The sequence below is a fragment of the Oryza glaberrima genome, chromosome 11 (genome assembly GCF_000147395.1).
Source record: "Oryza glaberrima chromosome 11, OglaRS2, whole genome shotgun sequence".
NCBI classification, from domain to species: domain Eukaryota; kingdom Viridiplantae; phylum Streptophyta; class Magnoliopsida; order Poales; family Poaceae; genus Oryza; species Oryza glaberrima.
The window spans coordinates 3,486,461-3,509,780 of NC_068336.1; the positions used below are offsets into that span (position 1 = coordinate 3,486,461).

Genomic DNA, 23,320 nt, shown 5'->3' on the forward strand with positions numbered 1-23,320 from the left:
AGTCTCGTTCGTTTCATCTCCCATTTTCCCAAGCACGAAAGATAAAAAGTACTGCAAACATTTCATCACGATGTAGTACTGTATATCTTGTTGGTTTATATGCTTTAATTCTTTAATACATCGTCTATAATCCCAAATAACAAGATTGTAACAAATTTATAGTTGTATGTATTATGAGGTCTGGAGATGTAATCTATTTTCATTATAAAAAAAAAGATAAGATGGTAAGTTTCTGCCCACGGACCACGGTATGTGCTAACACATTGTCATGACTAAGACCATTCTCAACCCAAGACACTAAACATAGTTTCCATAAACTACACATCATCAAGAAACTAGTACTACACACTACTCTTCCAATGCAAACACTACTATTCCAATACTATTACTTATCTCACATGGTGTCTTGGATGTTACGTAGAAACCATGTCTTATGCAAGACATGATTTCCTTCTCTTTTCTCATTTATTCACTTGCTACATGATTTTTTATCCTAGGTGGCAACTTAATTATTTAATGCTATGGACACTATATTAGTCATTGGGTTAGGAATGGCCAAACATTTATCGGCGATATCGATCGACCACTGACTGGTCAAGTCAACCATACATGCATGCATGTAGCTCGATTTATTCATATCACCTTGTCGAGGAGCTCAGTTTTATTCTCTCTTTATTTTATTTAATCTGGTATCCCAAAATGTGAGGATATAATGTTGTAGCACACATTGTTATTATAAAAAAAGTATTTGTTTCTAAAAACAGTAACTGAGATTTAAAAGAATCAGTCAATCAACAAATAGACAACTCCTATATTCATTGGACTATATGTATGCCAAGCGTAAATAAAACAGATGCAATACGATGAACAAATTGTGCACTCCGCAACTAATTCTTAGTTTGCATAGCTATACTGTTGACTTCGTTTTCATGATATTTTTTTATTTTTTTTTAGAGAAGGGTATCTTTTACCTGGCTTCTATATCCAACCAAATATACTAGTAATATGCCCGTGCTAACGCAACGGCAATGTTTGACAATGTATTGTAATGCATTTTGAAGAAAATGTTTTATGATGAAAAAAATTATTGTCATAATATAATTTTCTGAATAATTATATACTTCAATGCTTACCTCATATACTGAATAACAACATACTACCTCCGTCTCAAAAAAAAAAAAGACAAACCCTGGGTTTCCGTGTCCAACTTTGACTATCCGTCTTATATGAATTTTTTTTATAATTCATATTTTCATTGTTGTTAGATGATAAAACATAATTAATATTTTATGCGTGACTTGTCTTTTTATTTTTTTTCATAATTTTTCCAAATAAGACAGACGATCAAACATTGGGCACGGAAACCAGGGTTTGTCTTTTTTTTTTAGGACGGAAGAAGTACAAGATATCATCTTGTTAAAATTTAATCCCAACAATCACAATTTAGAAATCACATCTCGATTTTCAACTGACAAACATAACAATAAATTGCATGCTCCACACTTTTTATCAATAAAATCAACTACAGAAATCACAAATAAATTGCATGCTCCACACTTTTTATCAATAAAATCAACTACAGAAATCACAAATGACTAACACTTCTGTAGGAAGACAGAGCATATGCAATCAATGCTACTGGCAATAGAAAGGATGTTTCTCATTTGTATCACAGGACCATATTGTTTTAGCAATAGAAATTTATTGATCATGAACTTCAGTATTATAATAAATAAACTCCTCTCAAAGCCAAAATTATGACCTACAGACCAAGACTCCCTGCCTATACTCTCAACCAGAATTACGGCCATGCTTCTTCCATAATGGTTGCTATCAGTGCACGTGGTTCTTCTTTTCCTAGTTGAAGACTCTATTATCCTTCCAGATTACACAAGCAATGAGGGCCACATACTGTATCAGAAGCCTATTTTGTTGAGAACCTTCGAATCTAGCCTCTATTGAGAACCTTGGAATCCCTTTCGCATGTCCGCAATTCAAATTTAACAACAATGATTAAGCAAACTAAGCTGAAGGAAGCACAAAAAATAATACATTGTATTTTAAGGATACTATAATGGTACTTATCTTGACATATAACCATAATTGTGTTTTCTAACATTTAACTGTGAGTAGTTTGGCAACGAAAGAACTAAAAAAACATTTTATATATTGGGCAGTTAGGCATATGTGAATTGTATATAAAAAGATATTTACTTAGAAAATTTGTCATATAAATATTGTTGACAAATGGCCATAAAAATAGCCTAAATGCCAGGTAGTAAAAATAATATGTAGTGTAACCTGAGAAGCCGGCAACAAAATCATGCAAAAAAAATTCAGAATAAAAAAGGGCAACATTAAATACCTAGGATCATGGCTTTGGTTTTATTATCACTCAGACAAGAAAGCTATCTGACAAGTAAAATGCTGGATAAAAAGGTGAAACACAGTCTATCATGTCAAGCCAATCTTTGTGTAAAGTTTGCCACATATTGATTTTCTGAGCAAGGAATTTGCAATCCAAAAGAAATCAAGGACTGCTTTAACTATTCTCCTTGGTTTTCTGAAGCTCCCTTGGAAGTTCTTATCTACACATCTGTGCATGCCTTCAGAAGTCAAAACAGAAAGGATGATTGGTTCAATCATTTACTGAAAGTAAAAAATGGAAAGAATTAGAATACTAACTTTTTTTTCAAAAAGAGCAAATTATTCCTTGAGCTAGCTTAGGCCTTCACTTACAGGTATTTATCCTTTTATGATTGAAGGCAGAAAAATGTATCACTGAAGCATATAAAAAACGGCTTACTCCATCTACAGATACAAATAGAGAGAAATTAATATTTATTTAATGTATGTATGTGCACGGACCAGATGATCACAACTGCAGCGCAAAATATGCAGAACATCACGGAAATAAAGCTAACCCAAGGCGCTGCAACCCAGTGCCAATCTGTCCTTAAAAATATTTACAATTAGAATAGAACAAAGACCCTATTAAACAAATCGAGGGTGTTACCGGACCAGCTCTAAGGAATAATCTCACCCTGACATATTAGTATTCTCAATATTGAATCACAACATGAGGAACAAAATAACATGATCAGTGATTTGCAATCAAGAAAACCAGTTATACGAATTAGGCGGAAAATGCACGAATCCACAATGCTAATATATATGATGGAAGAAAAACCATGGTCGGAGCTACTCTGGCTAGCCTCGACTGAAAAGTAAATATGAGATCACCTGCAAGTGAATATTTGAGAACTTTCATCTGTACTGCAGAAACCCACAAACTCATATATGTTCAACTTGATTTACAGCACATAATATATCATAGATTTTTTGAGTGCAAAATATGAATATTACTATTTTGAACATATTTTGACCTGAGAAACTAAACTTCAACCAGAATTCATTTTCAATGGGCCTCGTATCACATTATTCTTTTGCCGGGCGGGGCCATCGTATAAATATGCTGAGGTTTACCTAAAACACCATTCCATTAGAAGCAATACAATTAGATGGGCATTTATACGCCTCATCCCATTGCACCGAATCACATTCAGCGGTATAATTTTAAAATAAATCCAGTTATATCCACATAGCAAAAAATACTTTGGAAGGCAAACATGTTCAGTCAGCTACCTTGTGACATAGAGAACTACTACTCTTGGTCTCCTTGGCTTCATTGACATACCCAAATGTTGCTTCATCACGAGGCAATTCCTACAGAAATGAAATGACGGTGCAACAAACGCAAATAAATCATTCACATGCTATCCCATCCAGGGCAATCTAAATTATATTTGCTAAAACCTCAACACAAGTGGGAGCACATGAATCCTACATCCAAGTAAAGGAAATGCAGAACTAACATTCAGAGTTTCACACGCTAGAATGTAACACCTACTAATTATTAATCAGTAACTAAAGAATGCACAGCTAATCTTTCCTGAACAGAACTAAGTGCATCTGCTGTGATGTATCATCGAGCTAAGATCCTGCTGGTGTAAAAATTAACCAAAAATCCACACCGCCCAGTTCCAACATATAAGCAAAATGTAGATTTTGTAAATTGTTGTAGTGCAAATCCCGATTTACAAGTAAACAACAGGAAAATTTAGTTTTTTTTTTTATCATGCACTAAACATTTGCTACAGGTGGCTGAATCATCTGAAATGAATTTTGCTACATTTGCCCTGGATCAGTAAAGAGCATGCCCTGTTATTCATCAGTCCTTCCCTAGCGCCGTTTAGAACTCTGAAAAAACGAATTTCGGCAGAGCATTTCAGAACAAAAATTTACCTAGCAGTTAGAAAGAAAAAAGAAAATTAACCAAAATTTCCCCCATAGCAGTCAAAACGTGCACACACATACATTAAAATGATCAAAGAGCGGCTCCTTGAAAAGATCGATCAGCCAGGCAGGCATCTGGTCTGATACATGATTACAGCAGCGAGATCAGATCGATCGAGAGCAGGAAGGATTTGTACGGTCACCTTGTGTTGATGTCTTGTGTTGATGTTGGAGTCGATGAAGAGATAGTCGAGGACGCGGATGATGGTGCCGGCGCGGATGGCGCGTGCCCTGATGAGGTGGGCCATGAACGCGACCAGCACCCTCGCTCTGACTTGGCTCCGTCGGAGAGCGCCGGCGGCGGGCCGCACGTCGGTGACCTGCAGCACCAGCCGCAGCCCCTGCTCCATCGGCAACATCGCCGCCAGCGCGACAGCTCCACCACCGCCACCATCACCACTCCGTGCTCCCGATCGAACCTTCTGGAAGTTTCTCACCGACCTCCTCCTGGATCGATCGGTAGCGAGAGATTCTTGGAGACAGAGTGTAAGTGAGAGGAGGAGGAATGGAAGTGAAATACTCATATAGATTCCTCCCAACACAGCCACCGTCGGTACTGCCTCCAAATCCATCGATCCAGAAGAAGGGTAGAGTGAGGGGAGAGAGGAGAAGAAGAAGGAAGGACGGCACCGGGCGCGGGCTCCGACGCCGCCGCCAGGCGAGGAGCACGGGATGCGGCCGGCGCTCGTGCAGGCATGAGGTCGGGAAGAGGCCTGAGATAGGGAGGAGGGGCGCGACGACGGGTGGAGGACGGTCGACGACGGCCTGCGGCGGGGGGGAGCCACGCGTCGGTGAAGGCCAGCATCCCCCGCCGGCCAACCTCACCGCTTTCTCCATCGGCGTTGTCCTCTTCCTCCTCCCATGCCGCCGTCCTCTCCCCTCATACCCTCCTCAATCTGACGCGGGGTCGGCTCGCGCAGATCGAGTCAGTGCAGATCGGGACACCTCGTCCCCTACCCGTCACCAGCTCCTTTCTACCCGCACCTGACCGCCACCACCACCGGTGTTGCCGCCATCCCCGACGCCGTCGAAAGGGGATAGAGGAGGGAGGGGAGCACCGGAGCCGACTCAGACGCCGCCACGAGGGGAGGGGGATACCGGCGCCGGTTACGCCGCCGCCGCGAGGGGAGGGCGAAGAAGGGGGGAGCGGGGACCGGCGCCAGATGACGCACGGCGGCGGCGGGGAGATGGCGCACGGCGACGACGGCGGTGGGGCGACGGCGGCAGCGTGACGTGGTGGCGAGACGCGAGACTGCGAGAGTGAAGAAGGGAGGGGGTGGGCGTGATAGGGAGGCAAGGCGACGGCAGCGCCGTCTATGCTAGGCGATGCGAGAGAGAGAGAGGATGGGAGGGGGATGCGGATTGGATGCGGCGCGTGATTGGGGGAGATCACGCGGTAGATGGAGGTGGGAGGCTGCTGATCGATCTGGACCGTTCGGTTTTTCACCAGGATGATCTGAGCCCTTAAGTCCTTTAAGTGATGAATGAAAGAATGAAACATGAGTGAAAGTATTCCTTGAACTACTATAGGGTAGGGTAGATTCAGCCATTTCAATTGAAAACTTAGTATCACAAACAATCCAATCTGAAACAATTCATAACTAGCAATTCAGAGAGGAAAAAACATTATTATAGGATGTTTAACAAGTTGTATTGTCGTTCTAACGATGAAAAAAAAAAGCAATTGTAAATTTAACACTATTTTGAATCATTATTATAAAAATGCCATTAAAAAATTGTAAAAATACCACTAAAACTGCTATTCAAGTGACATCCTTATAAAATTAAAAAAACCGGTTGTAAATTTGCAAATGACAAAAAGGAAAAAAGTGTCTCAATCGACTGCAGAGTGTAGATCTGTCTGACCCCAGTGGCTTCCATCGTCGTGACGATGGCAGCAACATCCCCATTGATTATTCCACCACCTTGTTAATTAGTTACTGCAGAATCTTGATTTTGCTATGAGTTTACGCCCAAACTTCATAGCACAAATCCGCTAAGGATTGCCCGCTTCTTTCACACTTTCAGTCCTGTATACAAGTTGTACTTATCACGGACGGGTCATTATTTGAGTGTAAATTGCAAAGCGTGTGTTATTGAGTCATGAGCAGGGCGGGCCCTAGCCTTGCCTCCAAAATTATGTATAGATTATGTTAAATCACCATGTAATTTTAGAGAGAAATCAACAACTCATTAGTTGAGTTTTAGGTTAGCCCTATTCTTTAGTAATTTTTGGCTCCGTCACTAGTCATCAGAAACGATTTCTAGCATAAATTACCATCAGTGCTATTAAGGCTGTGGCCGTGTTTAATTCCTCCTCTAAAATTTTTTTAACGTATACGGATGCACATTTAAAAGTTGAAAGGACAGGAATTTTCACGTCCCTGTCTTTGTGTCGTTGATAGCTAGTACGTATTTTTGCAATTTGCTCCTTGTTTTGAACCGTTGTTATTGTTAACGGCCTGGATTGTTTGCAGATCAATCCCTACATTGAATGAAATTTCCAGCAGTGCTGATACCACAAACTCAGAGAGATTACTAGTGAGAAGTAAGAGCCCGCATATGGAGCAGGCAACCATCCCCCCCTGTTGCTGGATATCTATACGACTATACGCAAGAATGACATCAAGTTGGAAGATTTAAGGACGGGAGAGTGGCTGAGGCATCGATAGCAAATTGTTAGGTCCTTTTGATTTGTAGCAAAAAGAAAATGTAGGAATTTTGACGGATTTTAATCCTATGAATAAAAATTCCTCTGAAGGCTTTAAAACAAAGGATTGAATCATATTCTATCTTTTTCTATGAAATGGATAATCTTATTTAGATTTTGGAGAAAAGTTAGTATAAAAGGTCTAATCTCTTGGAAAAATTTCTTTGAATATATCGCTTTCATTCGATTTATGTGTTTTTTTGTGAAACTCAATCAAACAGTCGTTCACGTGTTTTGCAATCATTTTGTTTACACTTGCATTCATGTTAAAACAATGTATATTTTATATTCCTCCGTATTTTTTTTTCATGTGATTCAAAGAGACCCTTAGTTCAGAGCTACTCTCCTTTGTCCTTTTTAAATGTTTGATGTTGTTGATTTTTAGAGATTTTTTCCTGTCCAGCAGGCTTGGGCGGTACCAAATGCTAGCCGTTAGATGGACCGGATCCAACGGTTGATATTGATCGGAACCACTAGGTACCACTTAGTCATTTATGTTGTACCGCACCGGTGGAAGGGTAAGGTGGTCTTTTCGCATAGAAAAAAAAATTGGGAAGTGGATTGGAGCGGCGTTTTTCCTCCCCCGGATGGCCAGATGCGTGCCGCCGCCGCTGCTGTGTGACCTTGGCTGCCGTCGCTGCCGTGGTGTCATCCCTATCTGCAGATGAGCCGGACCAAGATGAGAACATCTGGGAGTCGTCGTCAATGGAGCAGACAAGCACTCACTCTCTAGGTGATATGCCCCAAAGTGGGAGGTCGAGGGCCATGCCCATATTGGTGATGGCGAGGTCAAGCTCCGTCGAGGCGGTTTCCACCTTACACCGCTGAGGACTCCTCCGTGACGGCCGCCGTCTCATGCCATCTTCCGAAGCGTAGGGATTGCGTGTAGGATCGTAAAGGGCCTTTTCCACCCAAAAAGCTAGCCATTGAGGTGAGAGGCTTCCCCAGTTATATCTTAGGTCCTTTGCCCTTCCACAACCAATGTGAGACTATTCAACATTGTGCAGAGATTTGCAAATGGCAACATAATCCTCGGGAGTACCATATTAGTAATGTACCTGTGTATCTGTTAATCTGTATGTACTACCATTAGTCAGAAACTCTAAATCAATCCTCACTATGCATGCATCGAATTGTCATTGTGTGTCCTCTGTCCAGGCGGGGTCTGGCTTGTCCCACCACCGCGGCCGGACGACAGAGCGGAAGAAGAGAACCATCTCTATGTTAGCGACCCAATTCACCAATCTCTCAAACAACAATAACCAAACAGTGTGGAGAGTTCACCAATGTCTCAAACAGCAATAACCAAACAGTGTGGAGAATGGAGGTGGAGATGGAGAGAATATAAGGGCTAGGAAGTTCTAGAAGCTAGGGGATAGAGAGGTGGAAGAAGGAGAAGGATACTCGACAAAGAGCCAAGCCGGCCTCTAAGTCGCCGCCGCCGTTCGTCCAGCCGCCATGAGGCCAACCGCCACCATTGCCTGTTCTGTTCCTCCCCTCCGTGGTTGCTGCTGCTGTTGATATGTGATGCATCATGAGCTGACTTGGGCCCTGATTGGAAACGTGGCAACCCAGCCCATTTACAGCCCAACCAATTCTTAACAATCCCCTTCTCTTTAAATTCGGCTTGTCCCCAAGCCGACACCATGGAGAACTTAACAAGCTTTGACCTCCCAGATCCCATGGTACTTCTAGTTTAATCTCTATCATAAGCATTGCCAACTGTAGTATCCTCACCTTTGAGACCATATATTCTTGGTAGTAGCCTGTATTCTCAACCAACACCATATGACATGTAATATCTTCATGTACTTGTACCAAATTTTGATTGATTTTGTCACCATGGTTTATATAGCACCAATCATTTATTGGACACCAGGAATGAATTAGTAGGTACAAGCCAATAGACTTAATTCCAGTGCATTTGAATTGTTTTGCCCAGATAAATGATTCTTGTGTAAGGTGATGCCATGAGGGTTCAAACCAAATCTCTTGAAAACTGACCACACAATCGCTTTCATCAGAATTAGATTGATACTCAATTGATTGGCTTGTTTTCTAGGTCTGAATAAGAGTATCATGGAACCATATACTCTGCATAGTTGGATTCATGTCCTTCATGGCACCCTCAATGGATACCACCAAATTAGCACCAACATGTTATACCCAAGCGCCTATGCAGTAGATTCCAGCAAATAATGCACATTGAAGTGGATGATTTTTACATCTCAACATAGAGCTGTTGATCAGTGTAGGAAGATTGTGTGCAGCTTGATCTATGTCTCCCAGTTGTTTATTAGGCCTGCTCATATATATCACATGACTCCACTGCCAATAACTCCCAATAATTTGGACTTGCTTCCAATATCTGTTGCAGCTATACTTTCCCACCTCAATCAGCTTCTTTGTGAGCCAACATTTATGACAAGAATTACTGCAATGCAGTTGGCGACAACAAATCTGCAGAATTATGCCAATTGAATTCTTGCTTCCACCTGGAGAACAAGTTACTTGCATCAACTTGTTAAATGTGAATTCCAGCTGCTCCATAGAACCCAAATACTCGCTAATCATGAGTCCCCACCATTTTGCTTGAAATAAGAAGTAATAATTACCAAGATCATGCAAATCATCTTCGTCAAGCGCCAAAATCAAACCATTCAAGTTCTGTTTTGGGCCTTCAACGATTGACAGATTAAAATTTGCCTCCAAGTAGCTTGTGATCCTCAACATAAATTGTGAACCTATCTTGCACACTGAAAGCCCAAGTAGTCCATAGTTTCCATGGTCACCAATAGTAAGAAGTGCATGGCCCAAATACAGCTCATACAGCTCAGCAATCAATAGTGATCCTTTTGTACCGGAATGGATTAGAATTGTTCTCCATAATGTTATGCTTGCCCTTCGATTCATCCGTATGATGCCATGTTTATAAGGTGGAGGCCAAGGTTTTAGCTCAACCCAATGCAAATCTATAACCATCTCAGTAGGAAGTACTACAATACTTTGAATTACTAAAGCAAGACCACTTACTTCAATTGGAGGTGGCCATGGTTGCATGAAATAGAATCTCATCCCAACATAATTGACTGCATCCCAGGGCACATACCAATCCTCCCATCCTGACAAAGGAGGTAGCCATGGGTTCCTCTTGGGATGACCCATCAATGGTTCCTTATAACCTTCTGGCCATTTGATCAAACATTTGTTGAGCGCCACAAATTTTAGGCAGGAATTGGAACTCAACTTTTGCGCCATGACTAGTGTGGCCTTTTCCGGTGCTGCAATTCTTTCTGGTGTGTCAAGCCTTAGTGGGTATGCAACCCCAGCCTGGAAAGTATCGGTGTTGGCGTTGAAGCCCAACATCGAATGGCTTGCGTGTATCACCTTGGGCAAGTCAAAGGTGTCAGTGCAGGTTGCTTCCTCATCAACCATCAGCTCCATGGGCTGACTTGATATCGGAACGACCTTGGACACACCCATCTTACTTTGGAACGCAATCACAGCTCTATCAGCGACACCCTTGACATTGGGACATCTCCTTGGAACAAACGGGGGGGCAATGTTAGTGGTGCCGGTTGCACCATCAGTAGCTACCAACTCCGTGGAGGCCATGGTAGTGGTGGCACATGTAACCACTGCAGCCACGGTAAGATCGGGCTCGACGTCAGGGCTGGAGCATTTCACCGAACACTTGGTGGGTGTCACCTTGGACTGCTCATTCCCAACCAAAAATTGCAAGTGTTCAGGCTTCTTCTGTATGTCGGGCATCCATGATTCTACTGCTGCCTTGAGAGACAACAGATCAGCGCTTCTTCTCTGATCTGCCTCCACCCGCCTCCGCTCGCACTCCTCGATCTGCCTCAAAATCAAATTGAACTTATCATCACTTGCCATGGCAGCTTGCTTGGTGAGCTCGGTGGGGATTGGTGGCTCTGATACCAGATTGTTAGCGACCCAATTCACCAATCTCTCAAACAACAATAACCAAACAGTATGGAGAGTTCACCAATGTCTCAAACATCAATAACCAAACAGTGTGGAGAATGGAGGTGGAGATGGAGAGAATATAAGGGCTAGGAAGTTCTAGAAGCTAGGGGATAGAGAGGTGGAAGAAGGAGAAGGATACTCGACAAAGAGCCAAGCCGGCCTCTAAGTCGCCACCGCCGTTCATCCAGCCGCCATGAGGCCAACCGCTGCCATTGCCTGTTCTGTTCCTCCCCTCCGTGGTTGTTGCTGCTGTTGATATGTGATGCATCATGAGCTGACTTGGGCCCTGATTGGAAATGCGGCAACCCAGCCCATTTACAGCCCAACCAATTCTTAACACTCTAGTGCCCCTGCCTGTCTAGAAGTAGTGGTTGCCATACGCGACACAGCACGACGGTGTGCTACAGCGCCTCGACGTCGGTCGGAAGCCTGCGTGGGTTCTTGTGCAATGATGCAGGCGGAACTGATGGCTCAGCACTATGCACACGGCACACCGTGAACACGCCGACAAAACAGGTGTGCTGCGGCGGCATCGACGGGAGTGAATGAATCGGTGGCGTCAGACGCCCGTGGAGTATTTTGCAGTGGGGAGGAGAAGTGTTGGGGGGATTGCGGCGCCTGCGAGAGGATGGGTGGCGTGGAGTCCAGGATGATTCCCATCGTGCCCTTGGACATTGGACGGTTAGATTCGATCTGATACCACCAAGTAGTGGTACCTTGAGGTATAATTTGCTGGACCAGAACAAATCTCTGATTTTTATATATACATTTGACCATTTGTTTTATGTAAGTATGTAAAAAATAGAAACCATGCTTAATGTACTTGTAATAAAAAAATTTATGTTCAAAATTCAATGGCGTTAGACATAAAAAAAGACTGAGGGAGTATTTTCTGAATTTCTGATTTGCCAAACTGCATTGACCTTGTATGAAGGAGAAACAAATAAACAATACTCTTCACCATAAATATTTGTTCTCCAGTGTAACTAAGAGAAAGGGAACACAATGTCTTAGTGAGACAATGGTCGAGATCTACTCAACCAGCTGGGAAATCCCTCGTTGATAATTTTTGTTGTAATGTATTCATAGAGAACAGGGGCGAAGCCAGGATAAATGATCGCCGGGGTCATTACAAACCAGGGTATATGTTTTCAACCAAAACGGATTGAAAACAACGCAATTTTGATGTTCCGACTCGAGACAAAAGTTAATTCTGAGTGAAATTTCGAATAGTTTTCAAAAATTCAAATTTGGAATGGTAAAATTGAACCAAAATAATAAAAAATATAAATTTTGGTAAAAAAAGTCATATCGCTATGTTTGGAATCCAATACTAAATCGAAGAGGTGAACCCTCATACAATCTGGTTATGTTCGGACCTAGCAATTGGTTTTGAACCCTTCTGTCCCAACACGCAAAATGGAGCAAGGATTAACACGTAATTAATTAAGTATTAGCTTATAAAAACTTGAAAGACAATAGATTAATTTGGTTTTTAAAGCAATTTTTTATAGAAATTATTTTGCTAGGGAATTTGAGACAAAGTTGTGGGCCATTGGCCTTATGCATGGTCTCAAATCTCAAAAACTCAAATGTATATCCATATTTAGCTGACGTATATATAATCATAAGTGGTAGCTAATTTTCTATTTGCGCTGCTGCAGTATTGTTTATAATTATCAATTGGGATTTAACGTAGCAATCAACAATTAATGTCACCGGGGTCTAATATTTTTTTTTCACCGGGGTCATAGCTAGTAAAGTAAAGAGGACACGAGAGGTTAAAAGAAAATCATCAGGGTCAACTGACCCCGGTAAATAACTGTAGCTTCGCCCCTGATAGAGAAACGAAAACAAACACCAAAGTATAATAGCACTGCTAGCTTCTTTGTAGGATCGAACATAAGCAACCAAGCCTACCAGAGGGGGGTGAATTATAAGGAAAACCAAAAACCCAAAAACTTTTAGCGGAAATAAAAGTTACCCTCAAATCGATGGAAATCTCGACGTAGTCCTGTCGCCGCCGGTTGGACTGCTCACACGCCGCCGGTTAGATCGCCTCCCTGCCATCTGAATCCGAAGAAACACAAATCGAAGAACTCTCAAAGTAGATAATAACTTTATTGCTTCTCTCTGTATTTACAAAGTGCAACAACAGCACTCCTTACAAAAAATCTCGACTAAACTCGAAACCCTAACTAAACTATCAACTCAATTACTCTCAAAGCGATACAGGAAGCCACACCCTCCCTCTCTATTTATACCGAAAACCTCCTACTCAAATCAAAGTAGGAGAACAACTCCTAGTCACACTAGGACTCTATCCTTAATTACCAAACCAAATTACAATTTCCAAACGTGCAGCTACCGGCCACAACAAATCTCACCATCCATTGACGTACACGAATCCTCCATTGACACGTGTCCGTCTCCATATCAAAATCCGCATCGAAGTCGGCCTCCTGCCTTGCTGCCGCTCCTGCCATGCGAGCCGTTGCATGCTGCTGCCTCACCTGAGCCAGCCAACACATGCAATCCATCTCCTGTTCTACTGCTTGTCACCACATGGATTAACCAACCCACTGATCCAAGCACAAACACATGTATGCATACTGCATGCACATGCCACGCTACACTACCACAAGTACTGTAGCAACCATGCACTCCACCGTGCATGAACATCTCTACCTTCTTCCGTTCCTCCTCGCGAACACCGACGCTTGCACGCATACCTCGTGAAGCCCGTTGCGAAGATCTTTCCCACACGATGTCCATCCACCGTATGCCATCTCGTATCCAACTTCGTCACCCGGTATCCTTGATCGTCTGGACCTCAACTCCTCCCTGAGTTTAGTCCCGATCTCCACCGTTGACCGAAGTTGACCTCCAAGAATCCTGACTCTAGTCACCTTCTCACATGGTATCCCGACCGCACTAGACCTCTGTTCCTCCCTGAACATAGTCCCGGTCCTCACCATTGACCAAGGCTGACCTCAAGTCACCTGCACACAATCAGAGAAAACAACACGTTTCTGGGCACAGATATCACAACCTGACCCACATTAGTCACACGCACTCACACCAACATCCACACATCTTTTAAAACCAATTCATCGAGTAAATCATTTTGCATAGCCAATTGTTCATCACAAATATTAATCATGACAATAATTTTACATTCTTCAGTTCCAAGCTTGATACAAATATACACAAGCCTTATCCGCATTCCTACCAAAAAAGCTTCTTCAGTTCCTTCTGAGATAAGCATCTTTGATTATGTGCAGCTTGGCAGCTGCCTCTCGCATGCTACTGCGTTCACTTGGTATTGGCTTGGTGCAATGAATTCCAATGTTTAACACAGAGAGCATGCAGTGTATACCTTTCTCCTTTACTTCCACTGATGCTTCTCGGCGGAGGTCCAACTCTTGTTGTACCTGGGGATCAACGATCTCAAGTATCCTGTCAGGGAAGTTGATCTCTGTAAACTTTGCAATGTTCAGTCCATCCTTAAACATAGCGTCTATTGGACTCCTACGTATGAACAACTCCAATAGAACAACTCCAAAGCTGTAAACATCAGAGGCAGTTGAGACTTGACCTCCCTCAGCGCATTCTGTAAAATGCATATATAAGACCAAAGTAGAGCTCATATAGGTATGTTAAAGAAATATGTAGTAACACAAAAACAAGATAAAATTTACTATTACCTGGAGCGATATATCCAATGGTTCCCTTTATTGCAAGGGAAAAAAATGAGTTGGAATCACCAAGAGATGTGGAGGAATCGGTCCTGAACCTCGCAAGGCCAAAATCTCCGACATGAGCAATCATATTGTCATCTAGAAGGATATTGCTAGGCTTTAGATCACAATGAATAATAGCTCCTTGGTTGTTATGGTGCAAATATTCCAATGCATTTGATAAATCCACAATTATGCTTATCCTCTGAGCTAATGTAATGTGGTTCAGATTCGAAGCATCACCGTCATCTCCGGTTGAGTATAGTAATTTATGCAAGTCCCCTCGTGGCATCAACTCATACACTAAAGCCTTGAAATCATTGCCTTCAGCATCAATACTACCGCATACTGTGAAGATAGGAACTACATTGCGATGTCTCAAGTTTCTTAAAGCATTACATTCTGCAATGAAGCTCTCCTGTGATCCCCTTGTTTCTAGATTGAAAACTTTCACAGCAACCATTTGTTGTCTTGAAATAGTTTTGCTTGATATACAGAGCTAAACCTTCCTCTTCCAATTAAACTGGCCGTAGAGAATCTATCTGTTGCTTTTAATCAAACTTATTAAAAAAAATTAGCAACATCTAAAATATCAAATTTAATTTTATTGGATCTAAAATTACATATATTTTGATAATACGTTTATTTTGTGATAAAAATAATACTATATTTTTTATAAAGTTGACTAAAAAAATCAAACGACTTATATGAAACGGGGAAATAGTACCGGTCTACAAATTTTACAATATGGTCCCTAGTTTGTTTTTCATTATACATATATATCCACAAATTCACCAATCATAGCGATCTGAATATTTGTAATGGGGCCTCATATGAATCTAATGAACGGTGAACTAGGAGATCCATGATGTAAATTAAATATGATCACCTCGTATGAAAAGAAACAAATCAAACGGCAAAACTATAAACATTTGTCGCTCTGTAACATCATTAGAGAAAATCATGTTTTCTGTAAACTACTGGATTTGTAGTTTATGCAGGGGGGCCTTCGAGGATGCCACACATCTAGCAAAAGAGTGCCCCTTTACGATTTTGGTTTGGAACCATGTCAGTAGATGGTTCGGCATTCAAGCACCGCATCAACATACAGCAGCTTTGGAGCACCCTCTGCATGATCAAGCCTAAATCACGAAGGAAGCAAATTCTGAGTGTCCTTTTAACAACGTGGTGGAATATTTGGTTAGAACTACTTGCATTCGATTCCGCAACGCGGTGATGCTCGTGATCAAATACCATTTTGTAAGATTCTTTTGGGATAGGTAGCACAAGTAATCCAACATCAATACTTCCAAGATATATAGTACTCTTACAAAGCTTGGCAAATGAACTCCTTGAACTTCTTTCATCTGCTCATAAAATGCCTCTGACTTCTCTTCCCTTTCAAACATAAACAAGGTTGCTCATGTTAAATTTCCCTTTCAAACATAAACAAGGTTGCTCATGTTAAATTTCCCATTCCAACTTCTGTTCTTAAAATAATTCCTTGTAAAACAGGCTTATAATTAAAACAGCTCATCCAACTGGACAATACAACACATCCTTCCTTGATCTCTCATCTTTGACTTTCATTCCTTGGTTGTGACCTCTACTTTTCCACAATTCTATTTTTTCTAGAACCTTAAATCTTTTTATGGCAATATCAAAGTAATCCTTCAAGCTGATTCATGTGTGTAACGGGAGAATTGGATGAGTAAAACTGTGCCACACAAGTTAAATATCAAGTTATGTGCGTGCAAAACTAAAAGTTAGCCATGCCACACAAGCTAAACAGCCAAGTAGGATGCATGCATCTCAAATTCTCAATTGTGAAATCTTGGCTATGTACAACTAATGTATTTTGCTCCTTTAAAAATAACGCAAATCCTAATATGCGTGAGAGAATGGGTACTTTCTCTCACACAGTGGGACAGCTGTATTCGCTGCATCTGCTACCCTTCTCAATCACTCATTTTTGTGAAGTGTTGCTGTAGTTTCCGCTACAATCTTTTCAATATCTCGTTCTCTAACATTAATCTAGTCAGTTCTTCACACAACATGTATTCTTTTGCGGTCATGTAATAGCGTGTTCTTACCCTCATTGTCATAGTGTTGGGCCTCGGGTAAGAGCTCGGGGAGATTTAGGAGGTTGACGCCACCACCCATCATGACCTAATGTGACACACTACGCCAGATCCTCACACCTTTGACGGCATACCTGTGACAGGCATAAGTGTTGGTCAGTGATGAGGGTCACCTTTGACGAGTTCTACGGGATGCCGTCATCGGTGAGCCAACCGGCTATGGCCCGAGAATGGAACCCGACCCGTCAGAGGTGACTAGATACCTATGATGGGCCATACAAATCCAGCCCGTCAAAGATGTTATGAAACCATCTCTAACAGGCCCTCTTTTTTTTCCGTCACAGGTGGAAACCACCCAACCCAATCCTTATCTATCATCCACCAACAGTCCAAGACCACTCATCTATCATCCTTATCCATCCCTCTCTCGTTTTTCTTTCTTTCTTCCTCCTCCGCACGCACCGAGCTTGCACGCGCCGAGCACCGGGTCTGGCGGCGGCCTCCGACTCCACGCACGAGTAGCGACCACCACCGGCCACATCGAGGGCACCACCTACCGCACCGACCCGGCCAGCGACGAGGCCAAGCTCAAGGTCAAGTTCTACGTGCCCCCGTTCCTCCCCATCTTCCCCGTCGTCGGCGACTACTGGGTGCTCCACGTCGACGATGCCTACTCCTACGCACTCGTTGGCCAGCCCTCCCTCAACTACCTTTGGGTACGTATCCATCCACCGATTCATACCCAATTCAACCATTCAATCTCTCATCTGCATCGTTGCGTGTGTGTTGTGCAGATCTTGTGCAGGCAGCCGCACATGGACGAGGAGGTGTACAACCAGCTGGTGGAGAGGGCCAAGGAGGAGGGGCACGACGTGAGCAAGCTGAAGAAGACGGCGCACCCGGACCCGCTGTCGGAGAGTGAGCAGAGCGCCGGCGACCGCGGGGTGTGGTGGATCAAGTCGCTCTTCGGCAGGTAGAGGTAGCCAGATCCGGCAGCAGCCTCCTCCACCGCACCGCCAACCATTGGATCTGGCGGACTCTACCCCCGACCGCCGGCGTCGTCCACCGTCTCCTTCACCTGCTAGCTCCGCCGCCATTTCCAACTCTTGTAGGTTGTGCAAATTTTCACTGCCAAATTTCAGATTGGGTTATACTCATGGTTGCTTGTGTGGATTTGTGTCACGCCTAGAAATTCACGAACCAGAATTTCTAAGCTGAATGTGCATTAAACCCCTGTCCAGGACCAGCCAAGGTACACAAACGACAATTGTTGACATACAGATCCACGTCTTACAAAAATATAAAAGATTACAAATGCAGCGGAAAAGATAGAACGAACTAAACTCGGAAGCTTGACTTCAGCAGCGGGCGACTCCACTCCACAGGCAATCCTTGACGGCAGCGACAAAACCAACTTCAGCAAGACAGCTCCAACTAGAAAGATCTTCAGCTCTGGTGTGGGGGAAAAGAGAGCAAGACTGAGTACTACCCACTGTACTCAGCAAGTCATACCGGAAGAGGAGGTATGATGCAGAATATAACCAAAGGAGGCTAGGGGTTCTTTTGCAGAAAGCTAGCATTTAAAAGTAGTAGTTGAAAGCAGTAAAACAATTGTAGTAATTAATCAATATTAACCAAACACTGTCCAACGCTACACCACGTTGCAACAGGCCCAACCAACCACCTGAACTACACCAGTTCATTAAGCTAAACTAGGGTGAGACTAATCACGGTGAATCTGGTTGATCGCCCATAACCGCGGGCACGGCTATTCGAATAGTTTTACTCTGGCCAGAGGTGTACAACTGTACCCACAAGACACGATTCCACACATGTCGCCATGCCCCGAAGTATCACCATGATACTGCAAAGGGGGAAATCGTGACAAGACCCTCCACATAACCCTCCCCTAGCCATCCACACCACGCTAAGGTTTCACCCCCACCCCTCAAAAGGCAGTGGGCGGTCCCCTCTTGCGCCGCGGTGAATCCGGCAGCTGGACAACCGGACACCCCGGCCGACCCAACTCCATCACGCCCACCCTCACAACCGGTGCCTAGGAAAGGGTCGAGCTATACTTCAGATCAAGCAGTTACCCACTCCCGCTTGTGGTAAGCACGGTAAGTCTCCCAGGGTTTCCCGTGAACCGGTCCTTAATTGCCATGGGTGCGACCAGCAAAACCATGCATCCACAACCCACCATTCAGTGTATTTTAGTTAACTAACACCATTGCGGTGGCACCAATCCAAAGCTATTGCCAATAATCAAAGTCTATGCTTTAATGTGATTCCCTTTTTGTGTACTAGTAGAACTAAGCGTGGCTAAGCATTTCCTTAACCAACATCTAGTCATTTTAAAACCCAGGTTGTCAATGGCATAAGGAAATCAATATATGGCTGAGTAGTAGGACCCATCCCACATGATATTGTAAAAGAATGCAACATTTAATAGAAATGCGGGGTATTGGTAAATTGGGTACAATATGATCAAACGTATTGCATGACTTGCCTTGCTCTCGAACTGATGAGACCTCAGCAACGTCTTCGAGAAACCGCGGATCGACGAAACGGCCGAAACCTACACGACAAACAAAGCACACGAGCAAAACATGCTATAAGACTACTGAAACAGGAAATAAAACCATTTTTAATGGATTCTTTACATTTTTATGAATTTACTAAGACTTGAATAGACTTAAACGGAGCTCGGATACGGAGCTCGGATGAATTAGTTATGAATTTTAGAAGATTTCCTATGTTTATTACTATAACAAAAAGTCCTTAAATAATTTATTGCGCAGTTAATTCCCAGGGCTGACGTCATCAAGGGGGCGGTCGGCGCCGACAGGCGGGGCCCGCATGTCAGCGGCTCAAGGGGAGAGAGGGGCGCCGGCAAGTGGGGCCCCCAGGTCAGCGGCCCAAGGCTGCCGGTCCACCGTGGACCGGGACCACGCGGGTGGTCCACCGCCGGTCCACGGGACCGACGGTCCAGATCGGCCGGGAGGCCGATCAGACGGCACGACGGCGGCTAGGCATGGCTCGGCTCGGCTTCAAAACCGGCCGGCCGGCCATGGCAACCGGCGGCGACGCGCACGATCGCCGACGACGGCAATCGGCGGCGCGGGAAGCGACGGCGGATGGGGTACAGGACGGCGGTGTCGACCGAAGGCGACGGCGAGCGCGGGGAGCAGCAGCGCGTGCGGGACAGAGGGAAGGAGGGAGGAGAGGAGCTCCTCACCGTGAGCACGGCGGCAGGCGCGAAGGATGAAGACGGCGGCGATGACCGGCGATGTGGAGGCACGGACGGGCAGCGGCGACACCCGGCTCGCGAGGGGAGAGGCGCTCCGGTGGGATTCCGGCGACGCGAGACGGCGGCCGGGAAAGCTTTTGCGGCGGCGAAGCTAACGGCAACGGCGGTTTGGCGCGGCGGCGACTCTAGCGGCGGCAAGCGGCGGAGCTCGGGTGTGACGGCGCGGGCACGGTAGGGGGCGTGGGAGAGGATGGCAAATGGGGGAAACGAGGGAGGGGACTCGGGGGAGGGTTTTTATGGGTGAGGGAGGGGCGGACGTGGCCGGGGAGATGGCCGAAACCGCCGGCGACGTGGGGAGGAGAGAAAGAGAGAGAGTGGGGTGGGATTCAAAATGAATCCTGCCCACTTCGTGCGTGCGCGCGGGCGGGAAGGGCGGAGGAGTAGGGCGGCGACGTGGGCGCGCGGCATGGGTGGAGTGGGGCGCGGAGAACGGCGGGAAACAGCGGCGGTGGCGTGGGCGGTTCGAGCTCCGGCTCCAACGGCCGGAGGTAGGAGACGACCGACAGGTGGGGCCCACCTGTCGGCGTCCCGAGAGAGGAGGGAGAGGCGGCTTGGGCCGGCCCACAAGGAGGAGGGGCCGCGGGAGAGGGACGGGCCGACGGCCCAACAAAGAAAAAGGAGGGAAAAGAAAAGAAAAAGAGAAAAAGGATTTTCCTGGGGTTAAAAATTGCACTTTGGTGATTTTTAATTGGTTAAAATTATTTCCAAGGCTCTGAAAATTCCACTAAAAATCCTGTTAATGTATTGTGACATGTGGAACTCAAGGAAAATCCCACATTGCCAATTCCAATTATTAAATACCTTTATTAATTAGGGATTTAGCTCTAGGTTAATTAAGATAATTTCTTCGGACGATTTATTTAACAAATTTTTAAAGCAAGGAAAAGGGGGAAACTTCAGGGCGTGACAATTTGTGATGTATATTACTTGTGTGGATGTGCTTCATGTGTCAACATATCTGTCAATAAAATGCAAAGTTATTGTGTCATGAGATCTTGAGATGTTCTTCATGTCATGAGATATGGCCTGAGGGCTGAGAGCTAGAGGCTGAGGGCTTTTGAATTTTTTTGGGTTGATTTTCCACACCTGTGACGGGTGGTGAGTTGAACCTGTCAGAGGTGTTTGTCGCCTTTGACAGGCTGAAAAGATCCACTCGTCACAGGTGAGTCTCATTGACGGTCCGTGAGAGGTGTCAGTCATCATTGACGGGCTTTCACCCGTTTGAGATGAGGTTGTAGTCATTAGTGACCACTAATCTGTGACCAAGACCAAATCCGTCAAAGGTGAGGGTTAGAGCCCGTCTCAGATGACGGGATCCGGCCTAGTGACAGTAGATTGGATTAGTGTGCGTCACCGCGGATCACCTTGGTCGCGTTGTTCAGGTTGATGCCGCCAACAAACACTACATCCTATCCGCCTTGGTCACCTTGTTCAGGTTGGTGCCGCCAACAATCGCTACATCCAATGATGAGAGTTTAGAGTAGTGCGCGTCGCCGTGGACCATCTCGGATCGGAGCTTTGGCTTGTCCAGGATGACACCACCACCCATCGTGACCTCCTGCGACAGTCACTTGGAGTACTAGTGCACGTCACCACGGACAGCCTCATCGGGTAGGAACTTGGCCTTGTTCAGGTTTCCACCGCCACGACCCATCGCCTCCGGTGGATCGGAAAGGTGGTGCCTGGAGCCGTTTCCACTGCCGCGGTCATCCTGACCCCAAACGACGACCAAGGTATGCCTCCACCTCTAACACCGTCCTCGGAATGAGCTCGGTGGAAGGTATGACCACACCTCTGCCTCCACCTCTAACACCGTCCTCGGAATGAGCTCGGTGGTTGATGTGGCCGCTGGTCATCCCCACACCAGACGACCATGGCATGACAACACCTCCACCTCTATCGCCCACGCCCATCGCCACCGTTGCAAGGTTGGAGTGGTCTGAATTGTACTACAGGTTGGCGATAGCTCTTCAGCCCCTCTTCCTTGTGTTTAGAAGTGTAGTAAAGTAGTCAGCAGGTGAAGTGGACAATAATTAAAACAGATAATTGATAATATGAAATCTCTAATGATTGCTTGGTTGCCTTTTTTTTCCACCGCATTTTATGTCATATAGTTCTTCTAGTAAACTAAAGTGTATACACTTAAGCAAATTGAGTAGCTATGCTAGTTAGCATGTATATGTGCGGGAAAAGTCACATTTGATTTTTTTCAAAAATATACATTATTTTTATAAAGCCTCTTAATGGCATTTTAATTATCAGTATAATAATTAATGTTATCTTAGACACCCTAAATTCTAGTATTCTTTTTGGGTGTAAAACCATACTTGAATCAAAGAATTCAAGATGGTCGTATCACTAGAAAATCTTACATGATAAAATAGATGAAGTGATAGAGTTAATCACTTAGTATTTTTCTTTTTGCCACATGACCTATATAACATAAAAACACAATAATATTTTTATCTGAAAATGTATTAAGCTAATTGTGTGGTATAGGAAAACGAGGGTGTTTTTTTTCTTTTTTTTTCTTTGTTTTGGATTTTTTTTCTACTTAATAATTTCGGGTTTACTATACATTCTGTTCTAGGAGTAATACCGAGTAGGCATAGGCACAATATTATATTTAAATAAGGTAACTGAATGGAAGTTTGTGTGATTTGGAAGGGGGAGATAGTTTTAGAAGCCTTTGTAATCCATATGTGATATTTTTCTCTAGATTTTTTAACACTGATTTTTAGGAATTTTTTGGATTAGGGATACAATATGTCATGCGAACACAATGCTACTTTACATGCTTCAACTAATTTTGTTAGGGGCATAAGAGGGAGGAATCTATCTCTTAATATAAAGTTGGCTCTTTGGCTGGCTTTTGATTGATCCACGTGGCTCCTATTAAAAAAATATTTTTTCATACTAGATAAAAAAATTCCTAAGAATAATCAGTGAGAAATAAATCTAGAAAAAAATATCACATATGGATTCCAGAGGCTTCTAAAACTATCTTTCGGTTCCAAATCACACAAACTTCCATTCAGTTACCTCTTTAAATATAATACTATGTCTATACCTACTCGGTATTACTCCTAGAAATTATTAATTAGAAGAATCCAAAAACAAAGAAATAAAAAGA

At 43.9% G+C, this 23,320-nt stretch overlaps 2 protein-coding genes and 1 pseudogene across 6 annotated transcripts; 1 reads left to right on the plus strand and 2 right to left on the minus strand.

The window, feature by feature from the left end:
• Nucleotides 1–2,362: 2,362 nt before the first annotated feature.
• On the minus strand, nucleotides 2,363–5,697 carry LOC127754875 (uncharacterized). Of its 5 annotated transcripts, none has more exons than XR_008012909.1 (4): nucleotides 4,500–5,697; nucleotides 3,646–4,260; nucleotides 2,740–2,811; nucleotides 2,363–2,649 (listed from the first exon to the last, which is right to left on the minus strand). XR_008012909.1 is itself a non-coding variant. In XM_052280471.1 (4 exons), exons 1-3 carry the CDS (start codon nucleotides 4,926–4,928, stop codon nucleotides 2,803–2,805), a joined length of 519 nt encoding a protein of 172 aa, XP_052136431.1. In that variant the 5' UTR covers nucleotides 4,929–5,697; the 3' UTR covers nucleotides 2,363–2,606; nucleotides 2,740–2,802. The 5 variants fall into 5 exon arrangements, 4 of the variants coding, with proteins under 4 accessions (XP_052136431.1, XP_052136429.1, XP_052136428.1 ...); XM_052280471.1 differs by having other exon boundaries at nucleotides 2,363–2,606; nucleotides 3,646–3,726; XM_052280469.1 differs by having other exon boundaries at nucleotides 3,646–3,726; nucleotides 4,500–5,696.
• An 8,604-nt stretch (nucleotides 5,698–14,301) lies between these two features.
• On the minus strand, nucleotides 14,302–16,959 carry LOC127754636 (probable LRR receptor-like serine/threonine-protein kinase At3g47570; annotated as a pseudogene).
• Nucleotides 16,960–17,039: 80 nt separating this feature from the next.
• On the plus strand, nucleotides 17,040–17,854 carry LOC127754638 (temperature-induced lipocalin-1-like). Its single transcript, XM_052280210.1, has 3 exons — nucleotides 17,040–17,081; nucleotides 17,222–17,593; nucleotides 17,672–17,854. Exons 1-3 carry the CDS (start codon nucleotides 17,040–17,042, stop codon nucleotides 17,852–17,854), a joined length of 597 nt encoding a protein of 198 aa, XP_052136170.1.
• The last annotated feature ends 5,466 nt before the right edge of the window (nucleotides 17,855–23,320 follow it).

Coding starts and splice junctions, on each gene's coding strand:
- LOC127754638 (XM_052280210.1), top strand. CDS start 17,040: ATGAGGGTCACCTTTGACGAGTTCTACGGGATGCCGTCATCG. Junction 17,082..17,221: donor TCTACGGGATGCCGTCATCG/GTGAGCCAACCG, acceptor TTTCCGTCACAG/GTGGAAACCACCCAACCCAA. Junction 17,594..17,671: donor CCTCCCTCAACTACCTTTGG/GTACGTATCCAT, acceptor TGTGTTGTGCAG/ATCTTGTGCAGGCAGCCGCA.
- LOC127754875 (XM_052280468.1), bottom strand. CDS start 4,928: ATGGATTTGGAGGCAGTACCGACGGTGGCTGTGTTGGGAGGAATCTAT. Junction 3,727..4,499: donor ACACAAGACATCAACACAAG/GTGACCGTACAA, acceptor TCATTTCTGTAG/GAATTGCCTCGTGATGAAGC.